Genomic DNA, 12,697 nt, shown 5'->3' on the forward strand with positions numbered 1-12,697 from the left:
ATGTAAAGTACAGCTTATGTGTTGTTAATCCTTACCGAGAGGATTCAGTGAAATTGTATTTTGGAGGATGCAGTGACCAACAGCCATTGACAGGAACTTGAGGAACTCAGAAAGAAGTTCTTGTCCCTTAAATCTTGAGTTCAGAGCAAACTGTAATCCACAAGGGCAAAGCACCCCAGTATATGCTGCTCCTGCAGGGACTTGGGAACCAGCCGGGGCTGGTGGAGAAGCATGGTGGGAAGGAACAATAACAAACATTGCTTCTCTCCCTCTCCAGAGACCCAAAGAAAACTGACTTTGTCCTCTGGAAAGGAGGCCAGGGACAGCAGCCTACTGCAGGGGAAGGTTAAGGCTGGGTGAGGGCTTTTGTCTGGCTCCCAAAAGAGACTGAAAAATAGAGGAGCCAGAGCAGGAGTGGGTTAAATAAACCCTCTATGGACTGGGAATGAAGTCCTGGCAGGCAGGGTGAAGGAAATGAGACTACTTGGGCACAGTTGGAAATTTTTTTCTTTTTGTTGTGTTTGTTTGTTTGTTTGAGGGTAGGGCTAATATGTGCTACAAGAAGCACTAAGAAGTGCCCTGTGCCCCCTGCCCCAGCTACAGGCTAGCAAGCTGTCACCACAGTTAGCTAGTGCCCCTGCAAGCATGGATGTGACACGTCCCTTGGCAGCAGGGGGCTTCAGGTGCAGGTTGGTGGTGGGGTGAGGTGGCCAGGACGGTGTGGGACCCAGCTGTGCTCTGCTGCAGGCAGAAAAATGTACACCAAGACCAAAGCCTTCAGGACTGAAGGTGTGGTCAAGATCCTGAGAAAAGGGGACTTTTCTGTTTGTCCTGGAAGCTCTGCTGTCCATGGATCTTGGGGCAAAGGCTATGGGGATTTACCCCCTGAGATACAGAAACTGCTGCAATGCCTCCATAGGCTAAGGGCAGGGATGAGGTCCTGCAATAAATTTCTTGCCTGATTTACCTGCATTCCTTTCACCATCCCACAGTGATGTGTTTCGGTGACAGGAATGCAGGTAAATTAGGCAAGAAATTTTCTATTTATCAGAAAAGAAACTGATGAAAATAGGAGGTTCTGTTTGGTAAAATAAGCAAACGGGACAGGTCAGGGAAATAAACAAAGAGGAAAGCTGCACATTTTCCCCATCTTCAGATAAAGCCGTATTGATATACACAAGTACAATGGTTCCTGAACTTTGGCTCCTTTATTTATAAAACAATATACTAATCCCAGTCCCTGGACACACTGACGTAATTGAATGTCATACTTTCCAAATATAATGGATTGCATTCCCATCATAAAATAAATACATTCCAGCAGCGAGCCCCACAGCAAATAACAGAGCTCTGACAGCTGGGGAAGCTGGGGTAAGAGATACAACAATTGGGTTGTGTCGCTGAAGCCCAAAAGCACAGTTTTTGCTGGCAGCATTCTAGGAAAACCTATTATAATGCAATGCTACCAAAAAAGCGCTCTTTTCTTTCTAGTTCTGTGCTGCATTCAAAAGTTATTAAAAAACCAACAAACTGCATAAACAAGCATACTCTTTTCCATATGACCTTTTCTACAATGTTTTCAAAAGTATATTGTTTTTTCAGTTTAGCACAATATTTGTCAGCTTTTATTTATAGCTTAAAAGAAAAGTCTCCCTCAAATTGTCACCAGAAATGCCCTTCTATAGGCATGCTGTCAGGAGGAAGGCTTTCCTTCCCTGCATGTCATCCTGGGCCCAAATACATTTACTAAAACCAATATACACATGCCTCCAGCAATCATTGCATCTAGAATCAGACAGCCATATACCACTCTGACCTGAGAGCCATTTTGCATCTGTATGATGTGAAAGTAAAGGTTAAATACAATAGATAACTAAGCAGCCATGGTTTGCTCTCATGCACTGTCTCTCTCTCTCTTCTTAAAAATAAATAGACTCTAAAACCTTTAAAGAAGATTTTTATTCTTATCAAGTATGTAGGGGGCAAGCAAAATATTGGCAGCAGTATGATAAAACAGCACATCACCCAATTTCCACATGAGTCAGCATGTGTTTTTTAACCTCAAAACTGTAATGACAAGCCATGGCACTTCACAAACTGGTTATACCCTGGATATCATAGCTGAAATGTCACATTGCTAGTGAATATTGCTAGCAAAAAGTCACCAGAATAATGTAAGCAGGCGTTACCCAGGGCAGATTACAGACTACAATGCTTGGGAGCAATTTTGCTAACAGTCAGAGACTCTTGTTACTTCATGGGACATCTTCAAATGTAGCACAGGACTTTACTCCCTGTTCTGCTATTCAGTTACTTACTGAGATATAAAGAGCCATAGATATGCAGTCAGATAAAGTGTAGTCCTCTGGAAAGCCCATGTTTACTTTAGCTGCCGAACAAAGACTGGTTCCATGCATTTGATCCTTGCAGGAGCTCAGCATTTGGTGGTGTCATGAGTTAACACTTGTCAAAGCTGATGAGTAATGGCTGCTGCTGAAGTGTATCTTTGGTTTTGGTTATGTGACTGAATAGTATTACTTATGAAAGTGAGGACCAAACCCTGGGAGCCTGCTTTTGCATGCTTGTATCCTCAGTTGATGATAATACACTTCAGGGCTTTGGGAGATACAAAGGCCACTTCTTCCCAACCCAAAGGGCATTTTTCTCTTGATGAAATATACAGTCATTTATTCAGTACTTCACATTCAGTCTGATCCTTTACATCTTTCTGTTGGCTCTTCTTTTCATTTTTCTGTTTGTACTTCATGTGAAAAAATACCCCCCCTATAATGGCACCTGGAAAAAAAGAGAGCACTCATCAGTAAAGCAAAGAGAAAACATTCTGAGAAGGTATTTCAGCAAAGGGTCTGACACTCATACTGTAATATACACACTGCTTTACATCCTGAATGGAACCAAATGGCTCTGGACAATGACCACGTACTGTTGGGTCAACAGCACGTTCAGGGACCTGTGGCACTGGTGAGGAGAATGAGATGCCTCAGCACTCAGGAGACTTCCCCTGGAGGAGAACTTCTCTGGTACCTGACCAGATGGTTTTTTTTTAGCCCCCCTTCCTTTGAGCTGCAATTTGTTGTGATGAATTGTAGTCCCTGTTTGTTTGTTTGTTTTTTCCTCCAATGGAATGGCAATTCCGTTACAGCAAAGCTAAGACTACTGACAGTGAAATTTCTCTCCTTAAGGAACGCTTTTATATCTCTTAATAATTACTGATGGATCTCAGAGATCTCTTCACCTATGGCTGAGAATGAGTGGGATTTGCTTCTGGCCTGAATTAGAAGTATTTATACCCTTTATTATTACTTGTCATATCCAATCTAAGGTGCCTGTGCATGTCTTCATTAATCATATATATATATATATGTGTATATATGCACAGAAAATATACATATTATGTACATAATACATATATATATTTGATCCTTTTAAAACCAAAATGAGCTCGTTGCACTGAATGTAAATTTATCTCCTCTTTATCAGTGTTAGATTGTCTTTCACTTTCAACATTCCGTTGGTCCTGTACTGAATTATGGAGAAGTGCCCTGCTGCTCCCCTTCCCCCCCCTTCATTGCTCTGAATATCTCTTCTGTAGTTGTTCATATTTGACATTTTTATTTGTAGTATCTCAGCAGTTGATCAAAGAACACACCTAGTATCTGCCAAGTTGGACGTGGTCCCGGGCACAGGACCCTGTGCTGTAGGTGTCTCTGCTTGAGCAGGGGGTTGGACCAGATGACCTCCTGAGGTCCCTTCCAACCTCAACAATTCTGTAATTCTGTCATTCTCCCACCATCTTCTCAAAGGGAGAAACACCTTCCAAGAGCAAGAAATTTTGTTTTAATGGAAGTCCCATCAGACTGGATTGGCTGAGGGTTTGTGGTTCATTTTTTGGTTTGTTGTATCTTGGTTTCCAATGTCTATGCTTTGTGTTTCTTTTAACGTAAGTAAAAGTACAGAGGATCCTTGTGCATGTCACAACAGGTGCTGAGGTCTGAGACAACCTTTAGCTCATGCAAGAATTCATTCTTGTGTCAGACAGGCCTCCAAGATATGATTGTTTTTACAGTCATATCTTCTGAGCTTCAAGGTCAAACTCAACATTTGTAATATCCCCAGGTTTCAAAAAGTTTTTAGATACTTCCTTCATTCTTTTCTTTTTGCCCATATCTGATCCCAGATCCCTGTTAAGTCCACCCCAGAGACTATCATTTGATTTTGCTTTTAAAGTGGAAAAATTTATGTTGAAAAATAAACCCTGTATACTCATTTCAGGAATTCTTTTAAAAATCCTTTATGAGCTACATACACTGCATTTTTCTTTCTTAGTTACAATGCAGAAAAAAACTTTTAATGTGCTCTTTAAAGCTGACCAGCTCTCTTTCAATGAAAATAACTTTAGTCAATTACCCAACATAATTTTCACTATTATATGACTCCATGCTAAGCAAGGGATCAGACTAAGGCATTGTGAGAAAACAAGTTATTTGAGAAGCTTGAACAGAAATGGTAAAGATGCATATTGAGGGTTTTCTCTGTCAATTGCTTGGTCTGAGAATGGTTTCTTCTGTTTTAGGTTCTTTGAATCAATTTTTTTCTCCTTTTATCTTCAAAAGATGAACACATATCAAATATGCATGAGCACCTTCCCTGGCGTTAGGTGTTTGTGTATTACAAAAGAAAAGTTAGCACAGAGGTTTGTCTTTGTCTTTTTAGGTGTTGAACAGGAACTTGTTCTCAGGGACTCATTCTCTTTTCTTCTCAAACTGGATTAATCATTACTTACATAAGTTCTTGGGGTTTTTGTTTTTTTTTGTTTGTTCCCCTTTATCCTCTAATTTCACCCTACTCTTTTGAATATGAGGTCTGTAAAGTGTTTAATTTCTTTGCTTTGATTTTCTCCATGGGTCTTTCACACTCCCTTCCCTCTCCACGGCTCATTGTCAGTCCCCCAGTCTAGAGTTTGTGATCTTCACAGTCAAAAATCACATGGCATTATGCACTGAATTCTTTTTGCTTTTCATTTCCTAGGGAACTGGATCCCATCAACAGTGCTCACTACTTTTGCACATATGTTCATAAAAAGAATACCAAAAAGAGATTTTGTCTTGTTTTGGAAAAAAGTTTTAAACCTTTTGTCAAAGTTGTATCAGCTCATGCCTATAAGAACATAACACTGTTCAGTACTGCTTAACAATATAATCGTACTTAACGTAAATGCCAGTTTCCCACAGCTCAAAGCAATTCTCCCACTGGCATGTGTAAACCTGCAAAGCTGAAGCAGGTGAAAGAAAGCATAATTATAAGCTATGGGTAGCAATTGATTGGAAATCTACAGACAGTAAATAGCATGACATTCTTGGATGCTTTGCTATTTTCACTATAATCTGAAAGCCCACGATGGGGTTCCAATCCATTCTCTGACAGGAAAAAGGTGGTAGTTAGCAGTGAAATCACAGTGTACTACAAGTGCAGCATTTTCTTTTGTCTTTTTGTTATAACTGCTTGCTGTGACATGCAGAAGCAAAGTCCAAAGAAAGGTATCCCTATGACGAAAACCTTTGAAGTTTGCACTGATCGTGATCTCAGATATGAGATCTTTGCTTTTTTGCTCATTCTGCAACATTCACAAAATCTGTTCACCAAAGGAGTGAATCAGTGTCAGAAATGCAGCAGCACCATCTCAGAGACCAGCTAAGAGACGACTCAGAGACCTTCATACCAGCTAAGAAGTCACCTACCAATAACTAGCAGGACACCAAGAAGAATCCCAACTGCCTGGCCGACGCTTGGCTTGGAGTTCTCATGCTGTAGTTTTATAAAACATGACTTTTCACTTGAACACTGGCAGACTTTTACTGCAAAAAGAAATGCCATGAAGTTAACAAGAAGTTTAGTAGTGTAGCTTGATTGTTCTTATGTATTACTGTTGTCTTGAAATAATATTTTCCATATTGAAATAGCTGTGCATAGCATACCTTCAAGATTCACTTTGTTTTCCAAAGGTGGTTTTCCATTGTCATTAATTATCACTGGAACAATGTACACCTTCTCTTCAAAGTTACTATGTTTTGGAGAAAGGTAAGCGTATGTATCTGTAAGTAAAAAATGGGATATTTGTGTCAGCTCAAGCGCAAAATTTAGGTCAACATTCATTACAGCTGCAAGCGTTCTTTCTTAGGGCCCCTTTCCTCTTGATGGTAGTTCCCTCCTTGTCTTCTGAGATCTCACTGGTTTGCGGACTTCAAGTCAAAACGGACTGTCTGAATGCTTAGTCTAGCCTTCTGTATCATATGCTCAAAGAATTTCCTGTTTAATTTCTGGAGTGGGCCAAATCTAATCTTGGGCAGTACTACAGTGGTATGATCACATCTAAACCAAGAGAATCATCACATACTTTTATAAGCCATAACCAACTTAAACTGTTCCCAAGATAGTTTAGTAGGAGAGACCACCTTTCTAGTGCACTTATACCACATCTAAGATGCTTTAAAACTTGGAAATGTAAGAGTATAACATCCATGGGGTCAGTCCAAAGGTCCCTTTAAGCCAGCATCTTGTATTCTTTTAAGCATGCAGTACATTTTATTCTTACATCTTTCTTCTCTCCTAAGTACTAGAAAAATTTTAGCTTGCAGCATACTAAATGTTATCTCTTGAAGAAAAAAAAAGACTTAGGTGTTCAAATAAATACATGCCAAAATGTACGGAATTTCTTAATAACTTACATTTTTTTCTACCTGAAATATTAGATATGCAAAAGTATGAATAGAAAGGAATTCAACATTTCTATGGGTTTCCCAGATTACCTAGAGAATCCCATATCATTACAAAAATAGCTTTATTAACTTACAATTGACTTTTGAGATTTCCCAATTATTTCTTGTATCCGTATCATCCCCGAGAGAAAAAGTAATTTTGGGGAAAAACACATATTCATCAACATCAGTAGCTTGAATTAGTGCTTTCTCTCCTCCACGAAGCGGGTGGCAAAAGAAAGTAGGATAATCCGTAACTAACTGCGGAGGGTTGTCATTCACATCCGTTAAGTGTAATACGAAGGGTATTTTGGATCTCTGAGCAGCATTATCTGTAGAGTTTAACAGAATGCAAAGTTAAAAGTCACAGGCTGGACTTAGAGGCTGGATTGTGGCATTTGCAGCTATCGTATATGTATCACCTATATGATACACCATCGTACCACCTGGTACACCATCAGGCAGGGGTGGGAGGTGGTATTTTTTCTGCAGCACACAGAAGTAAGGTCTCCGGAGGTCCTGAGGGACTCCTGTTAGCTACTTCCACTTTCTAAAAAGTATGGTTTATTTTTCCCCAGCTAACTACAGAATAGTAGCAAGCAAAAGGAGACAGCTAGACTATCATATCTGGTAAGTGGTCATATCCAAGGTCAGAGCATTCACTCTTTGGAACACTTTTTTAAGTGTGAAACTCCAAAAGTTTCCCATCTCTCTTCTGTATATAGGAAATTCAAGTCAATATTCTGCCCCAGGGCCATGACAAGAGACCCAAGAGAAGCTCTCAGAGCCCTGTCATTTCTCCTGCCCATTCCTGCAGGACCAGCCCCACACCAGCTCAATGTTTGAGGAAACATGCCTTCTTCCTGACATACAGTATCTGCATCTTTACCCAGGCCCCTCAAAACAGTGGCCAGCATTACTGTTTATCTGTGTTTAGTAAGGGAAACCAATATTTACACCTCATTCAGTCAAATGTAGTCCAGACTTTTAGCCCCTATTTTATGTAAAATACACAATGAAATCTCCCCAGGTGGACTGTATGAAATATCCAAATGGCTGGAACCAGGAGCCTTAATGGATTTCAGACTAACTAAGGTATTAGATTTGTTTATAATAAAATTAAATTCTATACAAGGTTACAAATTACTCTCCAGATATATTTTCAGGAAGCCTAAACATACCTACAAGAAAGATTAAAATCTTTATATGTCTAGAGGAAAAAATGGTAAAAAACTGTTGATGCTGAAAACACTGAAGAAATTAAGGCCTTCACCTTATGCCATGTTGCTCAAGCAAATATAATGGCATATGATAGCTAACTGCATGAAAGCTGTTTTAATCTTCATTATCTGCAAGACCAAAATGTCTTTTAAGAAAGTTAAATTCTTAAGGAATGTATCTTCTAAAGATACACCACATATTCCTGTACTTTCCATGCACTCAGCTTTGCTGCCCTGTCCTCCTGAAGTCATGGGAAGTATAATAATTCCTCATAAAGAAGTAAGGGCAGAGGATTCCTCTGTGTGTGTGTGTAGCCATTGCATTGCTTACTTGTCTCTGATGCAACAACATCAACTTTGTACACTTCTTTGTATTCTCGATCCAAAGTGGAAGCAGTGTATATATTCCCAGTGGTTGAATCAATCTTCAGCCATTTCTTCACGTCACCTTCTAAAGAGTATCTTTGGAAGGAAATAGGAAAAAATCACATATATTTTTCCAAATCAGGAAAAATTGTTGACAAAGTGTATACTTTACTGATTATATGCAAGTAGCTAGGTTGCTATTGTACTTGAAGAGAGGGTTCTTGGAAGAGTCCTAATAGTACAGCCATCCAGGAGGGACAGACAGAAGTAGGGAGGCCAAACCCATCAATTTCTGGTGGGGATTAAGTTCAGACACTAGAGAGTGAGAGCAGAACTATGGGAATGCCACGGCTCCTCCAGCTTATATATGCTACAACTCTACCTGCCTTGTAACTGCAAAACCCGTGGCATTCCTGAGCTGTTGGTCCAGAGGGGTGCTCTGTCCTAACCCCGTGTCTCTCTCTCCCCATCATGTCTGCCATGCCTTGGTTTTGGTGGGGATACAAGCCAAAGTGTGTGGGGTGGGAGGAGCAGTGCAGCCAGGCACCCTTTTTTGCATAAATGAGGGACCAAGCACCCTGAGATAGACTGCAGAGGTCACCTGCTGCCAGTCTGGAGCAGGCTGTGATTACCATAGGAACTTGGGAGTGTTTTAAACATCACCACATAATTGCCTGTATATTATTGTTTAAAAAATATAAAAATAAAAAGGCAGAAAAATCACAGGGTCTGTGGGTATTTACTTATACAAATTTAACCATGAACATATGACCCAGTTAAAACAAAGCCATTTATTGACTATATGTGACCTTTTTCATTCTTTTGCTCTTTCAGTACCCATTGCATTAAAACAGCATGCTGACATGCTTGTAAATTTTTACTTTTTATAATTTTTATTATACTTCTTTTAACCTATTTTTTAGCATAGATGTGGTTTATGTAAACATGAATTTCTGTCATCTGTCTCTGTCATCATCTCCCAGAGCTTCTGGACTATGTGGCTCACTGTTTAACCAGCTTGACAGAAGGCCAAACATGCTAAGTTCCCAAAAGTTAGGGGGAAGTAGATGAGAAATTTTATTCCTTCTGGGAATAAAAATCCACAGGAGGCCTAATGGTCATATTCTGCAACTCCATTAACTACTTGGTGTTTTGCTGAATTTTAGTTAAATCTCAAGGACTATTTGCTTTGGATTGATCTGTTCAGCATTCTAGCTGGGAATCGTGCAGCAAGAACCACAAACAGTTCTGTCTGACACTACTGGAAAAGATACATTTATACCATGCTGCACAACTTTCTGCATGGATCTGTGCTCTGGCAGAGGCTCATGGTGACCTTATGACAAAGTGTTGGTCCACCAAATGAGCCAGTTTGAGGTTTTGTATCCCACTCACAAGCACAGGAGTTGGCTTGCACAGCACTTTGCATCCATGGTGGAGGTAGACCTTTAGTCTCTGACAGTCAGAAAAGTAACTGAATGAATTATCAGCCACGAACTTGAGCTTCGCTATTAGTTGTGTTTTGGTGGATAAAAGCCCTTTGCGGTGTCCTGAATGATGTGAAAGTTGGCTACTGTTCTAATGGTTCCTGAGAGCATTTCAGTACATACTTAATTTCTTAAAGGCATTTGGTAAGATGTATTTGGAAACCTTGTTATTCTCAAACCGGCTCTTGACTTTTTCCTGAAGACATACATTGGGCTTTCTCACTTTTAGTTTCCTTGTTCAAGGGCCCCACTGGTGATGCTTGTCACAACACAGACAGAAAGATGATTAGAAAAGCACTGCCCAGCAGTCGGCTGCAGGTAAGTCACCAGCCACCACCCAACCACACCTGATTTTCTACCAGAAGTTGAGCATAGGCAAGCTTTTCTAAAAAAAACTTTTCCTCTATGCCAAATATTGTGTGCGTTTTCCTTGTACCTCTATTAGGAAAAAATTCTAAATCTTAAATACAATAAATAAATCTTGGTCACTCTCTTTTACCTTACAGTATTCCCCTCAGGATCATAGGCCTCCACTTTTACTACCAGAGTGTTTACAGGAATGTCTTCAGATACGTTTGCTGTGTAAACGTGCTTTTGAAAAATAGGTGGCTCATCCTCGTTGGTTACAAAAACTTTGAAGAGGGTACGGGAGCTGGCATTGTATTGCACTCCTGACACCAGAGGCTCGGGGTTTGTGGCGTTGATCACCAGGTTATGCACTTTAGCTGTTTCAAAATCAAGAGCCTGGGTAAATCAGAAAAAAAAAAAAAGTGTTTTAAGCAATAGTACCGCTGTCTGCTTCAGCAAGCACCAGGCAGATGTGAGGGTGTTCTCATTTCCCATCTGTAGCCCACCTGAGTGTGCCTGACGCGTGATGGGGCAGCAACCCACAGGCAGAGACCCCAGTGCCCCTGCTGGATGGCAGAGGAGAGCATCCCTGCCTTTCTGGCCATGAGAAATGGCAAAATCCTCTTCTTCCCAAGGAAGATATAGAGGAAATAGGCGAGAGCTGTCAAGAGTAAAATGACACTGAGAAGTCAATGTAAGTGAAACCATATGCCCATTTGGAGGCTTCCTCAGCAACTGCATTTCCTAATAATGTTGCCACCTGCCTAAGTTTAATAACTATATCCTGTTTACAGCAATGGTATTTATAGTTCTGTACTAGAAGGCCTTGGATGACCTCTGGCTGACAGAATTGCTTGCAAGGGTTGTTACAGCACGGAGTTTCTCACAATTGCATCTTCAGGAAAAAATGATGTTGAGGTTGAGCCCAAAGATAACCCACTGATCACTGCCCATGGCCTGACTAGTGGCACGTGAACTTGATGCAAACTATGTGTAACTCCTTGGAAAATGAGTGATCATTTTTCCAGGCCCATAGTTCACGTGCCTCCAAGAATGCTAATTTCAAAGGGAGGACCCTTTTGATACTGAAACGCATGGATGCAATGGAAAACGTTCCTTGTGTTTCTGATTCCAACGCTCAGCATGCGGGATTTATCACCCACCTCAGCACACATTGACCTTGGCTTTGTCACAGCCAATGTTGGCCTCAGCAGGAACAAACTTCCTCACTGTACTGGCACTGAGACAAGTTAGTTTCACTTGCACTTGGTGGCAAAAACCACCAATGGCCCAGATCACCAGCAGGAAGGAAAATCTACATCACTCAAGTAAAACTCAATAACGCCATTTTTCCCCATGGTGTATAAAGAGCTCCTTCATCGGCCGGAGCCCAGAGCCGGGGCCAGCAGCAGAGGGCAGGTGGGGGATAACAAAGGCAGGAGGATAGGTGTGCCTGAGCACTGCACCAATGAAGTATTGTTTATGGCAAATTATGTACATGTAGAGGGAGAGAGAAGAGAATAAACCCATCTACTCACCTTGTTAATCTTGACAAACCCTCGGTTTGTTTCAGGATCTGTCTCTATGATGAACTTGTTGTTTGGATCTCCTTCCTCCACTTGGTAAATGATGTAGGAGCTCCCTGTGCCAGGCTCGTCCATATCAGTAGCTTGAATTTCTAATATCACTGTTCCTACTGGGATACTTTCTGCAACAGTCACATTGTGATACTGAGGAGAGAGAGATCATTGAAACATAACACACCTAGCACCATCTGCAGATAAAAAGCTGAGTGCTACAAGCTCAGCAGTAGAGGCTAGCTACCTCGCTGCACGGGGGAACCTAGAGCTGCAAGAAGGGCACTAGAGCAAAACTATATCGCCTTTCTTAGCTGTACATTTAGTGAAGGTGACAGGATCTCTGTCAGTGGGTAAGCTACTAGTACAGCAGCAGTCACAGACCATTTGGAGCAGCTTTTACCTCTTCTGGGGGAACCACTCCATGTACGTGCAATGCTCACAGCAGCAGGGACAGCACAGAGGTCACCTCTGTCCCCACTGAGCACCCCAGGCACTGAGACTCTTAAATATCTAATTGCTCCATGCACTGTGGGATATTGCCACATTAGCAGCCCTAATTTACCCTATTTGATGTATGCCTTAACCCAGAAATCTCATTTTGAGACCAGGTCCTGAACTGAGACCTTCTGATGAGAAAGGCAACAGGCCCAAAACCAATACAGCTTCCCCAAGAGGCCACTTACACTTGACGGGCTGGACAGCTTTTCTGAGCTTAGTGGGAGCTTAAGCACCTAAATGTAGGCATGACAGCCACTGCAGTGAGATTTGGGCCAACTGACAGAAGTCAGGGAGGGTCTGCAGATCTCTGCCAGGCTTCAGCACCTACACCAGAGCAGGAGGCAAGAGCCTGACACCTACTCTTGAACCAAGGGCTAGCAGGTCTGTGTTTGGGCATGGATGGCTGGACAACTGTTTCTGGT

The 12,697-nt window shown here is 41.3% G+C and overlaps 1 protein-coding gene across 2 annotated transcripts in view; it reads right to left on the bottom strand.

Moving 5' to 3' along the window:
• Positions 1-1,941: 1,941 nt before the first annotated feature.
• CDH17 (cadherin 17) overlaps positions 1,942-12,697 on the bottom strand; it is a 37,572-nt gene continuing 26,816 nt past the window's right edge. For both annotated transcript variants that reach the window (XM_035546319.2, XM_035546318.1), the window contains 7 exons: positions 11,736-11,927; positions 10,349-10,593; positions 8,328-8,458; positions 6,872-7,108; positions 5,997-6,113; positions 5,760-5,876; positions 1,942-2,796 (listed from right to left, as the gene is read on the bottom strand). In XM_035546319.2, the coding sequence (XP_035402212.1) occupies positions 2,684-2,796; positions 5,760-5,876; positions 5,997-6,113; positions 6,872-7,108; positions 8,328-8,458; positions 10,349-10,593; positions 11,736-11,927 (1,152 nt within the window). In that variant the 3' untranslated portion in view covers positions 1,942-2,683. The remainder of the gene's footprint in view (positions 2,797-5,759; positions 5,877-5,996; positions 6,114-6,871; positions 7,109-8,327; positions 8,459-10,348; positions 10,594-11,735; positions 11,928-12,697) is intronic.

The sequence above is a fragment of the Cygnus atratus genome, chromosome 2 (genome assembly GCF_013377495.2).
Source record: "Cygnus atratus isolate AKBS03 ecotype Queensland, Australia chromosome 2, CAtr_DNAZoo_HiC_assembly, whole genome shotgun sequence".
Lineage (NCBI taxonomy): Eukaryota > Metazoa > Chordata > Aves > Anseriformes > Anatidae > Cygnus > Cygnus atratus.